This window comes from Eptatretus burgeri, unplaced genomic scaffold (genome assembly GCF_056783735.1).
Source record: "Eptatretus burgeri isolate ZD-2024b unplaced genomic scaffold, Ebu_testis_v1 Ebu_testis_scaffold_153, whole genome shotgun sequence".
Lineage (NCBI taxonomy): Eukaryota > Metazoa > Chordata > Myxini > Myxiniformes > Myxinidae > Eptatretus > Eptatretus burgeri.
Genome location: NW_028222103.1, coordinates 36,952 through 59,000, shown reverse-complemented (window position 1 = coordinate 59,000; position 22,049 = coordinate 36,952). Strand labels below are relative to the sequence as shown.

Here is a 22,049-nt window from a genome sequence, read left to right as displayed (position 1 = left end):
GACCTGCAACCTGTACGTGGTTTTGTACATGACGTACGCTTTTCCGACCGGGAGATAGACCTACAACCTGCACGGCGCAACCCCGACGACCCAGGGCAGGACTTGCAGCCGATGATGAGCCTGTTTTCAATTGGTCCGACGGTGACAAGACTGATAACAGTGGAAATCGAGGTGAACAAGACGCTGATCATGTTTCAGATTGATACTGGGGCGGCTGTGTCGATCATGGGCGAACAGACCGCGCGTAGACTCAACGACCCACAGCTTATCGGGTCAAACCTCACGCTGTTCACGTACACCGGCGAACAGATAACGCCGGTCGGGAGGGCAGCCGTATCTGTGGTTTACCAAGGCCAGAACGCTGCGCTCACGTTGTACGTGGTGAAGGGGGAGGGGCCCTCCCTCCTGGGCCGAGACTGGCTGACTCGCATCAGGCTCGACTGGATGGCGCCAGCCTTTCACCTTGGACAACCCGGGCCGAGCCGATTAGAGAATCAGTTGGAGGAGATTCTTCCAAAGCATCAAGATTTGTTTTGCAATGAGCTTGGACAACTCGAGGGCAGGCAGGCAACGCTTTTGAGGAAGGAGGGAGTGGTGCCTCCCTTGAAGCCCGAGTGCGAGGTGCCGGTGGCAGGGGCTGCGCGGCTACAGGATTGGTGTCTGTTCCTTGCTTCCTACAACTCCGATATACAGTTCCGGAGCAACGGGAAGCATGCCAACTGCGACGGTCTCTCGCGCTCGCCTTGCGCGGAGGGTCCAACTTCGTCTGAGTCAGCCGACCAGGTTGATGTGTTTGCACTGAGCCGAATCCAGAGCAGGCCGGTCACGGCCAAGAAGGCCGCGGTGGAATCGGCTCATGATCCAGTGCTCGGCCGCCGTGATCCGAAGTTCATACGACGTTGTCTGAAGGAGCTACATGCAAGTCACCTCGGCATCGTTAAAACCAAGAGTGTGGCGCGCAGCCTGTTTTGTTATTTCGTTGTCGTTTTGTGTTTTATTCTCGCAGCCTCGCAGGGGCCTGTCGCCGCGGACGCATCAGGACTGTGGCCGTTCGCGGACAGGGCCGAGCAGGGAGTCCATGTGGATTCTGCTGGTCCTGTTAAAGGCAGAATGTTGTTGAATGTGATCGATGCGTTCTCTCAATGGCCGACGGTTATGGTGATGCTGTGTGCATCGGTGGGCATGGCGGCAGAGGAGCTGCGGATGGTCTTTGTGAATAAAGGAATACCCGAGATTCTGGTCGCCGTGGCCAGACGTTGTATCGCCAAGGCCGGACGTGCCGGCGCCCACGGGGCGAGCGGACTCGGGGTGTTTACCTCATTCAGTCCCACCCCAGGCAGGCGAGCCAGCTTGTCGGCCGGGGTGGGGGCGCTTCATGTTGCAATTGGGGGCAAGTCCGTCGAGGGTGTCACCTCGACCTCGCCAGGAGGCGTCTGGCGGCGCTGGCGGGCGGATCAGGAGACGACCGTAGTACTTGGAGGGTTTCGCTTGATTAATGTCATTTTGTCACTCGTGGATCTTTGTGTCATTTGGTGTCATAGTGTCAATGATTTTTGATTCGTGTCATTTTGTCGTTTATAATTGTCATTTTATAATTATAATTTTAGGAGGGAGGAGTGTGGTGTGGGGGCATGGAGTGCTTATGATAATAGTCACGTGGTTAGGGGTTCATAGATCTTGACTCGCTCGCTGGAGGCTCTGAGTAGTGGACAGACCGAGCACGCAATATAGCAGAGTTATTACTGCACTCACTCTCCGTGTCTCACTGCATCTCGGACACTACAATGACCTTCTGACGCGTGCCTTAACTTGGGCGGTGTATAAGCACCAAACGGCTCTGCATAGAAAAAAAATTGCAATATCTCCGGGTTTATGTGCGTGAAGATTTTTAAGTTATATTTTTCCGATTTTTAAATGATCTTTCCACAGACAAGCGGAAAATGGTGAAGAAACCGACGTTGGAGGCAGAAACATCGTTATGTTCGAAATCGAGACGCCATTGTCGGCGTGTAACGTGTTTCTGTGGAGATCATATATTTTTTTTGCAAAATCTCGTCAACAATCCCCTCAGACTCTGTGGCTATATTCCTGTTATTATTTGTGGGTCTCAATTTCGTGGCGATGATCAAATAAATATTTCGGTTTGGAAAACGCCTGAAGAGATTTTTTTTAAAAGGCGGGAAATCGATTTTGTGGGGCGCGCCATTTTCAACGGTTAACGCCGAGTTTCCTCAGCACGTTGTGTTTTCCTGCTCTTTTTGGTCCATTCCTCACAGGAACTCAGGTAGATTATACCACAAAACCAACCGTTTTGTACTCACGTGTTCACTTTCGAAATGAACTGGACTGGTGATGCTGAGGAAGAGGAGAGTTCACTGTACGATGAGAGTCTCTCAGTGATTCCGTTTCCGAACTTCGGTTAATTTACCTCAGACATGTATCGGGGGCTCTGCTCGGTACTCGACGGTACAGTGTACTGTATGTCGTGAGCACGTTGATAAATACATTGTATTTGTTGATTGTTCGTCACATTTCCTGAGGTACCGGATACCGGGTAGTCGTCCCGTCGGTCTCCTCTCGGTTGTCGGTTGAATCCTCTTCGTGAATTCCCGTCGTTTTGCACAAACATTAAAAGACCCGTTCGAGCGTCGGGATCTCGATGGAACCTTTTTACCTCAGCGATGTCGACGCCGCGACGTGAAACACGGAAGGTTCGATTGGAAAAGGCGGGAACACGTTGTCGATGGGACACGACGAGTTTATTCCGATAAAACTGAGAGGACAATCCGGTGGAAGTGTTGTCTGCAAACACGACGTGAGAGTGCCGTACGTGAGTGACAAACCCGATCATTACATGAGGTATATGTGTATATATATAATTATATAAGACGAGTGCGTGCCCGTACGTGCAAAAAAAACTTTCAAACCGCGTGCCAGAAACAACAACCACACAGGCCGTTCCTTCGCTCTCGCGTGGCCGTACGTGCAAAAAAAAAAAAAAACTTTCAAACAACCACACAGGCCGTTCCTTCGCTCTCGCGTGGCCGTACGTGCAAAAAAACAACAAAAACTTTCAAACAACCACACAGGCCGTTCCTTCGCTCTCGCGTGGCCGTACGTGCAAAAAAAAAACAAAAACTTTCAAACAACCACACAGGCCGTTCCTTCGCTCTCGTAAACGACGACTGGATTGGGGCATTGTGTTTATCTATAAATGCGGATAAGAAATCGAGAAATTATTATAATACAGTAAGTCATCACTATCCGGAAGTCCGTACGTTGTAACCCGTAATGGGGAACGCGGCTGAGGATCTCTTCCCCAACGGCCACGCCTACGCAGCAACGTGTCCTGTCATTGGTTTGGTAAATAAATGGCCATAACATGGGAACCACTTGTCCGATTAATATCAAACCTTGAAAAGACACATCCTCAGGTCCCCAGCAATATACCTGGCAAGTTTCAATTAGATCGGATCAGTGGTTGTCGAGAAACAGCAGTCACAGGCACACACACACACACACACACACACACACACACACACACACACACACACACACACACACACACACATTGCTGGAATTAAAGATAGATGGTGGCCCCAACCCACACAAGCCAACAGCGTTGACCGCCCCCCCCCAACCCCCATCCTCCTCTCTCCCAAAGAGATATTTGCTTTCTCCTCAGAAACGACACACACGATTCCGATGAATCTTCACAACCTTCATCACCCTTGATGTATCAAAGTTTGTTCACAACATCAGAAAAATTGGGGTTGAAGGGGATGTAACTGTAAGGGGGGGTTCCCCCTCCCCCCCAAAGTATTTGCTTTCTTCTCTGAAACCGCACACACAGTTTCGATAGAACTTGACCCCAACCTTGATCACCTGTGACGTACCAAGGTGTGTTCATGGCATAAAAAAATCCATCGGTATTAACTTTTTCCATTATATATATATATTTTGTGGGGCATCCGTGCCTACCAGTAGTTCCCTGGTTATCTTATTGAGACGCCACCACGTGAGTACCCAGGGGTATTGCCCCGATGTTTTTTGGCTACGTTCTGCTTGAGCTAAAAGATAGTTTTAGTATTCGATGCATGATTTGTAAATACCTCCACGTGAATTACTAAAATGCAAAGAACATGCAAGAAACTTATTTTTTAGTTTCGTTTCTTTTTTTTTTAAAGGTATGGATTGGTTTCCTCACTCGATGAGACCTACAACAATGACTTTGGATCAAAGCAACACATATGCTTTGCTGGATCTCATTGAGAAAACCGGATACAACATAATCCAGGAAAATGGACAGCGGCGGTTTGGGCCTCCACCCGGTATATGCATATCTATACATTCAGTAGGAATTTATTAGTTATCACCCCATTCATCACATTGACTAAGTTATGAGGAAGAAAACATCAAAATTGTCCTTCAAGCTGTTCATAAAATTCCATCAGTCTTGAACCAACTGTGACCATCGGAGAAAACTTCTCTTTCATGTAAATGTATTCTGCCAGACTGCTTGATGAACTGAGACACAATGTCGATTGGATCGAAAAGAATGGGAATAACAGGGTTCGGTTCCAAACAGCGTTCTCCCCTGTTTACTGAACAGGCTTTTTATTACAATACACTCGCAAAGATACCTCAGGATTGCCCAACATCACGCAACACCGTGTCCTTCCCACCTCTTCCCCTCCCTCCTCCCACCTCTCCCCTTTCTCACTCACCTCCACCCTTTCCATCCCTTCTCCCACAAAGGTACCCGGCGTTGTCCAGGATCGAACGTACGGTGTCTTCAGAAAGTATTCACACCCTTTTTTGTCGCATTTTGTTCTGTCACAGCCTGAATGTAAAATGGATTAAATGAAAAAAATATAGATTTGTCACCGATCTAAACAAAAAAAACCCCGTAATGACGAAATGAAAGTGTGTTTTTGGAATCTTTTTTTCAAATCAATTAAAAATGAAAATGTAGATTAACTTATGCACTTTAAATCGTATGATTTTTTTGTATGCAAAGTCAAGGCTCATGGAAGAGCGAGAACACAGAGTGGATCAGGACGCAACAGAACAAAAGGAACAGCAGAAAGAGATGGGGGGAAACGGCAATAGCAGGGCCGAGGGACAAAATAGAAGGAGAATTACAAACGAGGGACTGGAGAGTATGCAGGGGGGTGGACAAGATGGATACAGAAGCAAACTCGAGGAAAGGAAAAACTGGAAAAGAACATTGTTTTGGATTGAGGATGATCTGAGATGGTGGTGAACAGCTGTCTTGAAGACTTGGATGAAAGAATGGGATTTAAGAGAATACATGGAAGTTGGTTCAACAGGTGGGAAGAGGAACCAAATAAGTGGAGGTGAGCAGTGATTCTGGATTTTGAGAGATTCACCAGAAGGGGGTTGCAGGTGGACCACATGCACCCTGCAGGAACATGGGGAGGAGGGGGGGATGCGCTGGGGTGGGAAACAAAGCACGGAGAGGGCTGTGTGTTAATGACCAGAAAGGAGGCGGTAGAACGCAGAGAGACCATGGACCTGTCTGTGATGGTAAAGTGATAGGCCCATAGACTGAACTTCATCACGCAAGATTGCAGTGATCTCAAATTCCTTGGTTTCCACAGTGTCAAGCTCGGCAAGGGGGGAGGCAGGTGCACGAGCCCAGCGGGGATGGCAGCACTCCATCAAGCTCCAGATGAAGGCCTTGTTCAGGAGTGCCAAGGAAGAACTTTGCACAACGGAGGATGCCCATTCGGCGACGAGCTTTGGAAGCCAACTTCGAGATGTGGTTTTCTCAAGAAAGTTCATGGCTTCTGGACCGAAACGTTTAAGTGACTGAACTTCTTAAAGAGGATCGTTAAGAAAGTAAATGGGAGAGGAGGGGTTGACAGACAGTCCTTTCGCAGAGAATGAGATTTGTAAGGATTGATGACACATTCCAAGTGTTTGACCAACTCATCAGCAAAGTGCAGTCATCAGAAAAGAGTTCCAAGGAAGTCCAACACAGGCGGAGGCCATTCATCCCATCATGCCTGCGCGGACACCATACTAATTTATCAACACAAGATCCAAGGAAGAAAATACAAAAAAATGTTTTTAATAAATGAAATAAATATTTTGTTATATTTGTTTGTTTATTTTTATTTTTTTTTGTAGGGTTTTTTGTCTTTTCTTTTCTTCCCCTCAGGGGAGGGGGAATGGGCTTGGTTAAAAAGACACAACATCAACCACACAACCCCCCTTGACAAGACCTCCACCAACAGCACTCCGTCCACAATCACCCATCAATACTCAAACAACCTAAAAGTCTTATCAACATCCCCGTACCCCTCTATCTCCATAACTTCCAGGTACCAATCGAATTCTAATTTAAACTTATCTGCTGTTTCTGCTGCCACTACCTCTCCAGGGAGGCCGTTCCATGCATTAACTTCTCTCTGAGTGAAAGTCCCCTGCCTTGCAACCATCTTAACTCTCCTCTTCTTTACTCTCAGACTAATGGCCCCTGGTCCTACCACTGTCTACTATGTTGAATAATTCATCTGCACTTATTTTATCATCATATCTCCTCCCAACCGCCTTCTTTCCAGTGAATAAAGCCCCGTCTCCTTCAGCCGCTCCTCATAGCTGAGTCTAGCTCGGCCCGGAATCAATCTAGTAGCCCTGCGCTGAACCTTCTCTGTGGCATCTATGTCCTTCCAGAACTGTGGTGAGCAGAACTGCACACAATATTCCAGATGTGGCCCTCACTAAATTCCTGTACAATGTTAACACCACCTCTTTTGATTTATAATTGACCCCCCCTCCGAATACAACCTAAAACCCAATTTGCTTTACCTATAGCTGCCTGGCACTGTGATATCTGCTTACCTCCCATATCTATTACCACCCCCAGATCCTTCCAAGTGTGACATGTTCCAAAATTACCCCTTACATCCTGTAATCTCTATTTTCATTGTTCATTCCCATCCCCAACACCTTAAACTTGCTCAGGTTAAATTACATCTGCCAATCTTTTGCCCAATCTACGCAAGTATCAATACTTTCCTGTACCTGATCACCACCCCCTCTGCTATCCACCTCACCTCCAAACTATGTGTCATCTGCATTTTTTGAAAACTTACTCTTTACCCCACTATCCAAATCATTGATGTAAATAATGAATAGTAATGGTCCGAGTACTGATCCATGAGGTACCCCACTACTTACATCCTCCACGAAGACGTCCTCCCACTCACAGCCACTCTTTGCTTCCCATCACAAAGCCAGTTTGAAATCCAATTAGATACCTGACCAGCCACTCCAAAAGCCCTCACTTTGATTAACAACCTCCGATGTGGTACCTTATCAAATGCCTTCTTAAAGTCTACATATACTATGTCCGCTGCCTTTCCCTCAACCACCCAATCAGACACTGCTTCATAGAACTTTAAAAGATTTGTTGGACAGCAACTACCTTTGGTAAACCCATGCTGACTACCTTTAATTAGTTTGTATTTGTTTAAATGGTTCCTCATCTGGTCCTTAATTAATGTCTCCAACACCTTCCCCACAACTGAAGTCAAACTAACAGGTCTGTAGTTTCCACATTCTTCTCTGGATCCTTTATTAAATAATGGTGTTACATTTGCAACTCTCCAATCCTCCGGAACCTGTCCTGACTCCAGGGAACTATTGAAAATATCCGTTAACATCTCGCTTACCTGCTCAGCCACCTCCATCAACACTCTCGGGTGCATATTATCTGGACCCGGAGCCTTATCTTCTCTTAGATTACCTCGTTGTTCCTTTACTTCCTCCACTCCATCCTGGATCTTCTGTAAAAGCCCTTCCTCACCTCCTCGATCGATATTCTCAGCTATTGGCAATTCTTCTAACTGTTCTTGTGTGAAAGTTGAAGCAAAACACCTGTTTCATAAGCCTGCCATCTCACTTTCATCACTAACCACTCTCCCGGTGCTATTCCTCAATGGGCCCACACTGCTCCTCATCTGTTCTTTCCCCCCTGACATACTGAAAGAAAGCCTTGTTCATATGTTTAATATTCTTCACCATGTCCTTCTCATACTCTCTTTTGGCTTGCCGAGTTATTTTCTTAACTGGCCTCTGTTTACTTCGATCGTGATATAAATCTAACTCCAGTCCTGCTATTTTACAAAGGGTTTTATTTTATAAAGATAAAGAGGGTTTTCCAGAGAGTCAGAGAAATCATCAATGAAGATAAGGAACAAGACGGGGTCCAGAACACTGCCTTGGACTACTCCAGCCTTGACAACGAGAGGAGATGGGAGGATTCTGTTGAGTGCCACACATTGGCTGCAAGAATAGAGGAAGTCAGTAAGCCAAGTGTGCACTTTGCCTTGGATGCCATAGTCAGAGAATTTTGGAGAGCAAGGTGTGGTCCAGACCGCATGGACATCTTGAGATATCTCCAAAGAGACGACCCTGATCTCGTGTCCGACATTGAGGGCCTCCATCCATTGTTGGGAGAGTAGAAGCAGCATGTTCAAGGCAGAGTGAACTGCTCTGAATCCAAATTGGTGATTTGAGATGAGGCTGTTGGAGAAAAGGATGGATTTCAAATCAACTGCGATAATGGATTGATTCCATGACATTTGTGATGATTGGAAGTAAGCTGATAGGTTTGTAGTTAAGGGGGGTCCTTTTTTGCACTTTGTTTGTGTGAGGCAGTGATATTGGCAGACTTTCGAGCAGATGGAACAATACCTGGGGCAAATAAATCAGTTGGAACGGGCAGAGAGAGGATGTGAAAGAGAAGCTTGGTTTGTTTTTAGGAGACGTGAGCTGATGCCGTCCGGTCCAGTTGCAGAAACAAACATCCATCTTCTCAGGTGAAAAAGACACATAGTCCAGGAGCAGTTGGGTATGACTGTGTGCGGTGGGTACAGGTCCAGCAAGGCGTTGGGGACACAGGATTTGGAAGCAAACACATTCTTGAGGAATTCGGCCTTCTGACGAGTGGTCGGCTGTGGTGCCTTTTGAAGAGAGAGAAGAGGGGCAGCATACTCCAGAGACAGACCTAACAAAGTGCCACCAGGTTTTAGAGGAGGGAAACCAGTTTGAAACTTTTATCTTGAGATTGGACAGATGTTTTCTGGCTCTCCTGAGAGTGGACACACACTCGTTGTGGGCTTTTTGGACAGCACTGAGATTGCCTTAGGTCGGGTTTGCCTTCCAAAAAGAGAAAGCAAGTTGTTTAAAAGCAACTGCTTCACTACATGATTCAGTGTACTATCGTTGGAAAAAGGGGGGGTGCTTGCTGAAGACGAGATTGGATGGATTTGTGCAAAAGAGAGAGCAGGTTTCTGTGAAGAATTCCCAGGCTGACTTCATATCAGAAGCGGCAGATATAGGCGACCAATCCTGAAGTGAAATGGCTGCTTACAGTCCCTGCCAGTTTCCCTGAGTGAACTGCCAGACTCACTGGCACGAAGGTGCATCTCTGAGAATAGCCAGAGAGAGGTTTACTCTCACAAGCAGATGATCAGATGAGCAAATTGGAGTGCATGAAGACCCGAAGACATTTGAAGGAAAGTTTGTGATCACCAAGTCCAAAGGTGAGGATTTGCCATTGGTAGAAATCCGGCTTGGAAATTTCACAGATCGAGTCGTCTCATGGAGTGGAGTCCCTTTGCTGAAGTTCCATGGCTTGTAAGAGAGGTTTCAACACCTTGGCAATTATGGTGACAATTTGTATCACCACATATGAGGAAGCGAGAGTTGGGATGAGTGGTTAAAAGTTAGTCCATGTTGTCTGACACATGTCCGGAGAAAATCTCCCATCCGGACATAACCACCATCCGGATATGTCTGGAGAGAGAAAGAGAGAGGAGGGGGAGAGTGAGAGAGGTGTGGGAGGAGGGTGCTGCACTGTATTGGGAGGGGTTAGAGCAAGGATGGGACAAAGAGAGAGAGGGGGTGGGGGTCGGGGAGTAAGCAGAGAGAATACCTGATGCTTTTTGAACACACACACACACACACACACACACACACACACACACACACACACACACACACACACACACACACACACACACACACACACACACACACACACACACTGACATTTATTAGTTTTAATTTACACGTTTTTCAATTATACGACCCTCTTCAAGAACACAACTTTTGTGTAAATTGAGAGGTTGCTGTGTCTACTGAACATAGAAGAACATAGAAGCTGAATCTAAAACTGCCACTCGTTCTTCTCAAGATTGCGAGTCGTTCATCAGAATGGCTGACGTTCAATTATGTGTGCATTGGTACAAAAGAAATGTTATTTTGAATGTTTATTTTTTTATGACCAAGCCTTTATTTCGTTAGACTGGATTGGCCCTCCACCTCCACGGGGCTGTGAGGTCTTCGTCGCGAAGATCCCTCGTGATGCATATGAGGATGAACTTGTGCCGGTATTTGGAAGTATCGGTCAGATATACAAGCTTCGACTCATGTTGGAGTTCAGTGGGGAGAACCGTGGTTATGCTTTTGTGACGTACACAAATCGGAAGGTTGGTACATGGTGAGAAATGCAGTGAAAAACTCTGTTGAAGATGAAAAATATTTTTAAACACCAAATACATTAATATCCTACATTTAATATATGGAGTCATTTTAAAGTTGAATTCCTATTCTGAGTCCAAAAGCCTGTTTGTGGAAACCCAGCTTTTGTTTTTCGACATATTTTGTTATCAAGCAAGTGCTCGCAAGCAACCAAGACCTGTTCAAGTAAGTACGACCTGTTTGGCTTTCCTGTCTGACCACAAAGCTCATTATGCCGTGATACGCGGTTCAAATCTCAGATGCTTTGTTGATTTGTCCATCAAAGTAATAATATGCTTTTTTCGTCCACTTGTCCATCCTTCTGTGTGCAACATTCCGTTCCACCCAATGGTTGGACAGCTTGCCTGACTCCATTCCCAATTTCAACCTGATGAAGAATCATGTTGAACTATACCGATATAAGGAACTTACAAACTTAACTTCTTCGATACAAGACAGGCGCCATCAGAAACATCCACTATGGAAAGTTAAAGAGCAAGAAAGAAAGTTTGATGTGGTTAGCGACCTCTTTGTTACCAGGCGCGGTCGACGATGGACCAACGCAACCCAGTTGCAAAGGAGGGAAGAAAACTGTGGGTGTCTAATGGTGCATGGCCGGAGGAGGTGTGATGAGGGTTGCGGTGAGGTGCAGAAAATTAAAATGTAAAGAAGTTCATTTCTGTGGGGTTGCTCTGAAAAGAACGGTTGTTTGGGACTTGCCCTCGCCGATCGCTCTTATGCGTCCACAGCAGATGAGAGGGAGAACGTGTGAGAAGACGGCTCTTACGTGTTTGACTATTTGTGCGTGTAAATGTTTTATCGGCTTGGCCATAATAAATGTGCCAGTGATCCACCCAATGATCAGGTTGCTTTTATATAACTTACAAATTACAACGTTATCATTTATAAACTTCATTTTGTGCACTTAAATTTTGAAATCACAGTACAGGAGGATCTGAGTACCAGTTATGTGGACTCCTGGTCATAGCGTTGAGGTTCAAGTATGGCTAAGGTCTGAGGTGATGTGGCATTGGTGAATGGTACGAAGTTTGAATGAGGTTTTGGTGGCATATGCTAATAAGCTGTTTGCATGTATGCACGAGGTAAAAGATGTGGATAAAGACCTACCTGAAGCCCCATGCAACGCATATGACCCAAAAACCCACTAGACATAAGGGAAGGGCTATCTAAAACAAATACCAATTAAATAACTGTCTCGGGACTGCTATATGTTGCATGTCATTGCCTCGGAGGGAGTGCCGGCTTTGCAGAACTGCAACAATACATTTGAAGCTGTCATATTCACAATTACCATGACCTCCCTATAAGTTTTCCCTAAAGTGTAAAACGACCAAAGCGACAGTTGAAATGATGCCGATAGGCGTCATGGGCCTTGTGAAGGTAGGCAGCGCTCTGTTGCCTTACACTCCTAAATAACGACGTGGTATTCTCTCAAGCAACGCTTAAACCAATGTCATTATATAGGTCTTTATTTACTGTTAACAATGTGTGTATATGCACCAGGAAGAAGTTAATTGGTTTGGTGTCTTTTATTGGCACAATTAACATGCTTCTGGCCATATATGTTTTCCTCATATCTCACAGGATAATGAGTTGGACAGGCGACTGTGATGAGCCATGACATGAAGTAGCTGCTTCAATCGCGGTATTAACACTGCCTCCTTTCTGGTATTGCACCCTCCCCACTCCTTCCGTGCTTTGTCCTGTCCATCAGAGGGTGAAAACAAATCAAAGAGTGAAATCGGCTCAAAATTTGGAGTGACATTTTATCCGTGTATTTGTAAAGCGAAGCCAAATATTTCAGTTCCTGAAAGTTGTGGTTTCCAAAGCAGTTTCACTTCAACAAGGTTTATACAGAGGATTTTATTTGTCTCATGTGTGTAACTAACACACCCTCGAGTAAAGCAGGTGCATCAAGCAAAGCAAAATACGAGAGGCAATGCTCTTGCACATCCTTTTTCTGCTCGGTTCACTGAATCATTTGACCGAGGTCATCTTCCGTCTGCTTGGAAGTCGGCCAACATCACAGAATTACATGAACAAAGTACAAGCAACAATCCCCTGAACTGCAGACCCATCAGTTGACTTGAAATCATCAACAAGGTCATGGAATCCAGAATCGCATTAGACATCAGATTTCTGACCATCAGCTTGGATTCAGACCAGGTCGCTCTACCTTGGGCATGCTGCTTCTGCTCTCCCAATAATGGATGGAGTCCCTCAATGTCAGACAGAGATCAGGGCCATCACTATAGACATATCTCAAGCATTTGATACAGTCTGGCACCCCTCCCTGCTCTCCCAAACTCTCGGCCTATGAGATGCAAGGCCAACTCCACACATGGTTTCTTGACTTCCTCCATTCTCGTAGCCAACATGTGGCTCTCAACTTGATCCCTCTGTCAAGGCTGGAGGTCTACATTGCAGTGTTCTGGGCCCTGTCCTCTTCATAATCTTCATCAACGATCTCTCAGACTCTCTAAAAAATCCTCCTTATCTTTTTCCTGATGACTCCACGCTCCTGATGGCAGCAGCTGTTTCCTTCTCTGCAAACCATGATATAATCGGAACACTTGGAATATGTTTATCAATCCTGAGAAATCCCACACACTCACTGCCTGTCTCTGAAAGGACCATCTGGCAAGCCCTCCCGTCTACTTTTTTCACAATTTTATGGAAGAAGTTCAGTCACTCAAACATTTGGGTGTCACTATGATCTTTCTTGGGCAAACCACACTCCAAAATTAGCCTCCGAAGCCAGTCGCCGACTGGGCATCCTCCGTCATGCAAAGTCCTTCCTTGGCACACCTGAACTCTTATCAACCGACTGGTACAAGGCCTTTTGAAGGAGTACTGCTCGTCTTTTGTCTGGTGCCCCTGCCTCACACGTTGCTGAGCTTGATACCGTGGAAATGGAGGCCTCCAAGATCATTGGAACCTCCTGTGATGAAGCTGAGTCGATGGGCCTTTCACTTTCAAATCAGAGACAGGTGGGTGGTCTCTCTGTCTTCTACCACCTCCTTTCTGGTCTTTCACCCTCTGCTCTTTCTACGCTTTGTCCCTCCTCCTCCTCCCCCCAGGTTTCTGCAGGACGCACAAGGTTTACTTACAATCCCTCCTGGTAAAACTCCCAAAATCCAGATTCACTGCTTACCTCCACTCATTCGTTCCTCTTTTCTCCTGACTGTGAAATAAACTTCCACATTCTCTTCAGACTCATTTGTTTTTCCAGGTTTTCAATACGGTACAGCTATTCGCCACCACCTCAGATCATCCCCCATCCAAAACTATGATCTTTTCTGCCCCATCAACTCTCCCAAGCCCACCTCTTTCCAACTTACATTTTTTCCTTCCCGACAGTTTGCTTCAGTTTTCATCTTGTCCACCCCCGTGTCCTCCCCTCGTCCTAATTCTTCCTCACATCCCTCATCTTCGAAGTGTCTCTCCATTTTCTCCCTCAACCCTGCCATTGTGTGTTTCCCCCTCTTCTTCTGCTGTACTTTTGTTCTGTTGCGTCCTAATCCGTTCTCTGTTCTAGCTCATTAACGAGCCTCAACTCTTCACAGAATTTCTTTTTAACTTTTACTCATCTACTTACAGGTGAGTACCTGTCACGTGATTTCATGTTTGCTATTTATCGCTTAAATTGAGCAGGTTGTTTACCCTTCACAGTCCTTTCAATGTGTTACTCTTAAAGTCTTCTTATCGTATTTCGGAATTGATTGATTGTTTTCAATATTATTTTTTGGAACTGTTAATACAATTGACTGTCATTTTTATAGTCATATTATCAAAGATTTATCACAGCCACCTTTTCACCTTGTGGCATGTCCAATTTCACAGGATTCCAAGGCTGCCGTTGATCTGCTCAACCACCATGAACTGCGACCGGGCCGCCCACTCGTTGTTTGTATCAGCAATGACAACTGCCGTCTTTTCATCGGAGGACTACCCCGGGTGCGTTAACACACAAAATCACTGAACCGTTTGTTTGATGGGTTGTTGTATGTTTCACTCTCCAAAATCACTGCAATGCTCATTTTTGCCTCACCATGTAGGATAAAAGTCAAGAGGAAATCCTGGAGGAGTTGAAGAAGGTGACAAGTGGCATAAAAGATGCGATTGTTTCTCCAGCCGTGGGGATGGCACCTGCAAATCGCAACCGTGGCTTTGCTTATGTGCAGTACGATTCCCACCGATCAGCATTCTTGGCACGCAGAAAGTTACTGCCGGGTGTGTGGAAGTTCTATTGGAACTGCTGTCTCCATCACATGAGGTTTTATAAGTGTTGAGTAATATGGGGTTTAAAGTTGTTTTTTTTAAGATGCAACATGGAGAGAAATTGCTTCGCCCAGACAGGTGCTCCACTCGACTTAGATTTCATGACCCAAGGTTTCACAATACTTGACACCGTCAGTTGTATTATTTATTAGCTATAATTGTTTCACTGTTTTAATTGACACCTGACTTTTCTCCTTCCCCAAAAAGGATCCTTTCATCTCTGGGGGTGCCCAATACAGGTCGACTGGGCCATCCCAGAGAGCGAGGTTAACCCAGTGGTGTCTGATGGGCGAACCTTAAATGTGAAGAACTTGTCACCTGCAACGTCGGAGCAAGGGCTTCGCTCAGCGTTGCAGAGAGCTCTTTACAATGGGGCAGGAGGTGATCACGCACATGCCGGGGCAATCGACAAGATCACAAAAATCGGCAACCTTGCAGTCGTGGACTTCAAACGACGAGAGGATGCTCTGAGAGCACAAAACTCACTCCATCGTTCATGGCTGGACGGAGTACAGGTATAGGCCGTTCGTTCCCTGGAACAAGACAACCGTCGTGATATGCATGGGTACTTGTCCATGAAGTTCACTTCCTTATTGTTTGTGCAGGTATTGTTTGTTTTTGAAGGTGTGTGTACTGGGGTCCAACAGTACTCTCCAACAATGAACATAAGTAGATAACCATTCCTTTATGGGAGCTCCTGTAAGAGGAGAAGCATTTTTGTCTTTCTGAAAATCTCTCAGACTATTCTCTCTTTTCTCACTTTTCTGTTCATGCAGTTCTTTTATTTAAGGCTTGGCCTCGATGAGGACGATTCAGTCCGTGCCTGTAGCCTTCAACATTAAAAAAAAAAAAAAAATTAGATACGATTGCAAATGAGTGGGTTTGGTGGTGGAGTGAATAAAGCCTTGTTGCATTGCCCTTACTTGCTGTGGATTTGATTCCCAGAAGTGAGCTCTGGATTGCTGTGCAAGTGACGATCAGTGTCATGGTTTGTGGAAATAGTTGAGTGGCCCATTCTGAATTCACAAAGCCGAGTTGTTCCTGGATGCTCTCAGACAATTCTGACTGGATATGTCTACTACAGTGACATTAAGCCCATTTGATTTGGTTTTATTGTGGTGTGGAATTCCAGGTGGATGTGAGTTTGGCCAGACCTGCATTCTCCCAACATGCAGCTGATGGTGGTGAAGTTATGAACGATCATGACGCACACAGAGAACCTGAGGTTCCTCAAACACATTCCAGAATGGTGGACCACGTGATGCCTCGTCCTTTAATGAACCAGTCACTAGCAAGACTGGATAGTGCGAGCGGTGCTCCTGGAGTGACACGGCGCTTGGCTGCGTATTTGGGTGAAGCATTCTGGCGTGACCCGAATGCCGAAGAGACGTCTATGTCACATCAGGAAATCGACTTGGCAGGCGCACATACGGCCACAGTGCGCTTGGAGCTGTGGTGTGCTCATCATGGTTTCCCTCCTCCCTTATACTCACCTTTTCGCTCAACAGGTTCTGCCGGACAGCAGCTATACGGTTACACGGTGAGAGTGCCATTTATTTCTGCTCAACATTGCGTGATACTTGTTACTCAGTGATTTACGACTTTGTGCGGTGTTTGAGCTCCTTTTCAACAACGGACCCCTCACTGGTTTGGCTTTTTGCAGGTATACATGAATGGCGTCCCTGGAGGAATTTTCGATACAAATGAGGTTTGCTCAGTGCTTGATGGAGCGAAAGAACTTGCCGCACAGAACGTTTTAAACAAACTTGGTAATATCAAGTAAAATACTCCTTCAAATGTTTGCCATTTGTAACAAAGAAATTGAGTTTGCCTTTGCTGTTGAAAACATCCCAGGCAAAAAAATCCTTTCTGTTGTAATTATCTGCAGATTACTGCAGTATGACCTGTTACCAACTATAGTATATGACAGTACTACTCTCATATACTATAATTCTAACTGTAGCCTTTTTGCCTGGGGATAGACCCATGGAAGAGCAAGGTGACAGAAAAAAAAGACAACATACTGGTGGTGGGGGCTACAGTTAGACACAAAATGCAAGTGCATCAACAAACAGGAAGGGAGAGGGGGAAACAAGGTTTTATTTTGAGTCATTATTGATGATTCATTATAAATGAGACAGGTTCTCATTCAGCCTTTGTCGGAGTACAATTTGTATTATTACAAATACATCTTTCATCAATGCAGAAATAACACTAAAGCGTTCTGAAGCTTTATCAAGCTAGAATACTGGACAGGAGCAAATAGACAAGAAAAAGAGCAATCAGAGATTGCAGACCCTCTCCAGGACTTGTTTTATGTGATGTTTGTGTGCTGGTGTGTTACGTAATTAATCAGAGACTAATTAGAACTGCCACTTTATAACTGCTGCTGTGATTACCGGGTACCAAGATGTCCTGCTTTGACGCAACCCCGCTTTGATCGGACACCTGATCCTGACCCATGACGTTTTTTTATTATTCAATTGAATTTGGTGATCAGGAGGAACAATCAAAGATGAAGTCATCAGGAGGAACATGGATGGGATTCACATTTCAGCTGCTACTCCTCTAGCCTCAAACCCATCCAATCACAGCCAAGTGAGCCTTATTAATAAAAAAAATACAAACATAAAATAAAAAAATAACCCAGATCAAAAAATTTAATAATTCTGGCTGCCAGACCATCAGCTGCCGATCAAGTTTAAATTTAAAACATGTATTCCCCACCACTACCGGATCATCAATGTGAAGTTTCAGGTCAATTGATTAAGCGGTTGCAGAGAAAACATTTAATTTTTTTTAAATCCAATATGGCTGCCAAACCATGTGACCTCTCAATAATTCCAGAACAAACTTGTCCACCCAAGATTTGAGGAACATTGGTGTGAAGTCTCCCCTCGATCTGTCCAGCCGTTCTGGAGAAGAATTTTTCATAGGTTTTCGAAGAATCCAATATGGCTGCCAAATCTTGTGACTTATGACGTAATATGTGTAAACCTTTTGTTAGCAGCGTCTCGCGTAGCAAGCACTGCTCATAGAGAGCTCGGCATTGTTGTTGTTCTTCCTCTTGTTACTGTTCTTCTTGTTCTTCTTGTGAAGACAAAACCTTCATATTAGGACGCGGCTCCTTTATATACACGATCCGGATCTCCTTAAATACTAAGCACTTGTACACATCCTCGCATTAAGGGTGCCTTTTGAGAGCGTCGATCATGAACTTTTCAATATATTCGGACATTTGCTTTAAAGTTTCGAAAAGTTCACGTTACTATTTAAAGATTATTCCATTTAATATATTGTAATTTCGTAAATACATTATTTATTTCGTAAATTCACGATATTTCGTAAATACGTAAATACACTATGACGGGTCTCACTATTGGCTTAATCACGGCACATGACGAAATATCGGAAGTTTTTTTTTTTTTTTTTTTAGCTGACAAAACCTTAAGGACGCTGCTCTTGGACATATTTGTCCTTGTTCCTCATGGATAGGCGGCCATACGTGTAAAGTTTTACCTCGATCTATTCAGCCACTTCAGAGAAGAAGATTTTTGAAGATTTTGTTTTTTAAACAATATGGCTGCCGAATCACGTGACCGATGATCATTAAATATTTTTTTGGACCATTTTATCCCAAGATGAGGGGGTAGAATATCACCTGTGGTCAAGTGATTCTCATCCTGCTTAAAGGGGAATTGCGTTCTTCCAAGCCCGTCCCTCGGTGTACTGTAGTGAGAGCGGAGGGTGGTGGGTTCTTGACAGAGGAATCCCTGTGCAGGACAATGAAAGTCCTCCTTTCGGTACCTGTGTGGGAGGATGAAAGTCCGTGTCTTCAGGTTCTTGGTGCTTCCAGTCTTGCTCTACGGATGTGAGACTTGGACTCTGACCTGAGACAGAGACTTAATTTCTTTGTAACCAGGTCTCTTCGGAGAATCCTTGGCTATTGCTGGTCGGACTTTGTGTCCAACGAGCGGTTGCTGAGAGAGACTCAAATGAGATTTGTTACCTGCATCGTCCGTCAGCTGCGGCTGTACGGACATATGGAGGAGGCAAATGGGCCGACCACGTGCCTCGTGGTTGCGGCAGGTTGGTCGGCATCTCAAGGAGATGGGGATGGGCCAGGCATCTGCCTGGAGGATGGCCATATGGAGTCCCGGCAGAAAGCGGACGCAGCGACACGCATGCTCAAGTGCATGCTCCCATACCTGACCTGACCTCCTGTGTTTGTGAAACGACGTAAAAAGGGGTGTCGTAAACCGGGGTAATGCTGTGTGTTTATATGTGTGTATATATATATGTACATTTATGAGGTGTGTTGGGGTATCCTGGTTTCTTTGAACCAGGCAGCAGGTATCCTCTTTGGACATTGCAGGTCAGTTGGTAAACCTAGTGTATCAAAAGCCTTGAATACCTTGACTTACATCAGTTTGTGACAATTTATGTTCATGTTGTTCTGACCTAATACAATTATATCCCTGCACCCTCTCCCTCCAGGAATAAATAACCAACAGAACATGATATCAGCCACAGCTCCCGCTTACCAGACCATCTCCACGTATTCCAGTGCCTCTATCCAAGGGTACCCTTGTCGCCCTTTCGCTGTTGCAATACCTGTTGCCTTCAACCGTCCTTGCTTCTCTGTGCCAAGCCAGGGTATAATCATGCCACAATGGTGCATGCCAGGACAGCTGGCATATTCATTTCCTTGCACTTGCACATTTCCTCGTTCAAACTGAAATTGCTCCTGTAATCACCAAGCAAATTCAGTTCTGTTAATGAATCAGCAGCTCATGTTTGTCTTTATGTTAAAAAAAAATAAAAAATTGTTGTTTTGTTGTTCTTCATCTCAAGTTTTAAAAATGTTTAATTTAAAGTTATTTCACCATTTATATTTCATCTCAAGTTAATAAATGTTGATTTGAAAGTTATTTCACCATATATATTTAATTTCAAGTTTTTAAAATGTTTTATTGAATGTTAGTTCACCATTTATTTTTCTTTTCAAGTTTTAAAAATGTTTAATTGAAAGTTATTTCACCATTTATATTTCATTTCAAGTTTTTAAAATGTTTAATTGAAAGTGTTATTTTACCATTTATATTTCATCTCAAGTTAAAAAATGTTTCATTGAAAGAGTTATTTCACCATTTATATTTCTTCTCAAGTTAAAATGTTGAATTGAAAGTGTTATTTTACCATTTATATTTCTTCTCAAGTTAAAAAATGTTTCATGGAAAGTGTTATTTCACCACTTATATTTCACCTCAAGTTTTTAAAATGTTTAATTGAAAGTGTTATTTCACCATTTATATTATGCTCAACTTTAAATAACGAAGGAACTCATGTTTTTGATTTTTTGTAAGTTTATATTTCATCTTTTGAACTGCCTGCGCATGCGTTTAGCATTGTTTTATGACACAAGACAGACCTGCTGCTGAACTCCCATATTTTCACCTTTGAAAATGTTTTTTGCCTTTATTGTGTTTCACATTGTTATAATACACATTGTTACATGGTTTCATTTCAATTGTGCTGCGCCACATTGTTTCATCACGTTCCATGCTTTTAGCCCATCCTTGAAGAGTTTACTTTTTTTTAATTCAAGGAAAAGAACTTTGTTTAACATGAAATAAATCTCTTATCTGTTGAAGTCCTCATATCTCAGGTTTTTTTGAATACAGTTCAGATCAAATACATCTCAAATGATTTGAATCAAAGAGAACTTGATGGATAAGCAAACTGCACATGTTTCGTTGGCTGATGGAACTTTGCATTATAATAGGAAATACTTTTTCTAAAAACAAAAAAATCCCTCAAAAAACATTCTACAGTACGCCGTGTTCTCGGCTTTTGGAATAAATTTTTCGTTGTTATGCTTTTCGTCGATTCGCAGAATCCTTTTCAAAAGCAACATGGCCTCTGTGGAGCATTTCATTGTAACCTCCGTAAGGCAAGCAGTGAATAAAGTGTTGAATTTTAAATGTAGGCACTGTGGGGGAAAAATTTACATTAATGTATTCTAAATTGTAATAAATGGAGTTTAAGAAAATGTAACTGTTATGTTACAAGTTGAATTGACTGTCTTTTCTGGCCAAAAGATTTTTGCCCTAAATGATAAGAAATGTGTTGTTCTGGAGCAGAGTGACCGAGCTGATAAACGAACCTTTGCCTCGAAATGTACGAAGTGGATTCTCGTCTTAAGGACACGTCTGCATTCTGGGTGAATAGCCCCCAACCTCTCTCAAGAAAGTATAAAATGCTTTGAAATGTAAAATTGTTTCAGTGCAAGTACCTGAGAAAGTATTAGAATCTCAGTGGCTTGTACTCCTTGGAACTGACCAAGTACCAAGTTAGAATAAAACTCTGATGTAATGTGGAAGTGAATTGAATCGGGTTTGTCTAACTGTTAACTAAAGTAAGAATAAATGAAATAGAACCAAAAATATTGCAATCAATGGGGATTCTTTTGTTGATTGTATGAGGGTGAGAAGTGTATGGTGGATAATTAGAAAATAAATTTTTTCACAAGGAAGGACTTGTGTGGACATCAGTTTTATCAGTGTCGATAGGGTTTTATGTAGGATTTTATAACCAAATCGGCCAAGCGTTAAACTCTGCCTGAAGTCAAATAGGATTCCACAATCAGCCAGTTGGAATCCTTCAGGAGGACAACGATCACAATAAGGTGGGTTTAAAAAATCCACGTCAGCACCAAATGTATCTGAAGGCAGCGTGATTCACCAATATGTGTGCCGTTAAACTGGATGTCACATCTGCCGGAATCGCCTCCCTCTCTCCCCTTCCCTTTCCTTCCCTCCACTCTCCCCCTCCCATTCCCATCTCTTTCCTCTCTCTCTCTCTCTCTCTCTCTCTCTCTCTCTCTCTCTCTCTCTCTCTCTCTCTCTCTCTCTCTCTCTCTCTCTCTCTCTCTCTCTCTCACTCCCCCACCCACTGCTCTGTTTTACTGTCTCTGAACGTATTTGAATGGTGGTTATCTCCGCATGTGTCTGAACAGTGGTTATCTCCACACCTGTCTGGACAGTGCTTATTTCTGGATGGGCCCTCCTCTCACGCGATCTTCCCTTGCCCCACTTTTCCTCTCCACCCACTCTTACTCACTCCCCCACCCCTCCTCACACTGATTTCATATTTGACAATTGGAGCTCATGGCCAAAATAATTCTGTCA

The 22,049-nt window shown here is 44.2% G+C and overlaps 1 protein-coding gene across 4 annotated transcripts in view; it reads left to right on the top strand.

Moving 5' to 3' along the window:
• The window catches only part of LOC147007469 (putative RNA-binding protein 46), a 29,426-nt gene extending 8,911 nt beyond the window's left edge, over positions 1–20,515 (top strand). Inside the window, exons 1-9 of one of the 4 annotated variants that reach the window (XM_085867066.1) lie at positions 1,980–2,466; positions 4,188–4,331; positions 10,342–10,526; positions 14,422–14,535; positions 14,637–14,811; positions 15,067–15,374; positions 15,992–16,399; positions 16,523–16,628; positions 19,357–20,515. In XM_085867066.1, coding sequence (XP_085723192.1) covers positions 2,436–2,466; positions 4,188–4,331; positions 10,342–10,526; positions 14,422–14,535; positions 14,637–14,811; positions 15,067–15,374; positions 15,992–16,399; positions 16,523–16,628; positions 19,357–19,598 — 1,713 coding nt within the window. In that variant the 5' untranslated portion in view covers positions 1,980–2,435 and the 3' untranslated portion in view covers positions 19,599–20,515. Of the gene's footprint in view, positions 1–1,978; positions 2,467–4,187; positions 4,332–10,341; positions 10,527–14,421; positions 14,536–14,636; positions 14,812–15,066; positions 15,375–15,991; positions 16,400–16,522; positions 16,629–19,356 lie in introns of those variants that run through there. The other 3 variants (XM_085867067.1, XM_085867068.1, XM_085867070.1) reach the window with 3 other exon arrangements.
• The last annotated feature ends 1,534 nt before the right edge of the window (positions 20,516–22,049 follow it).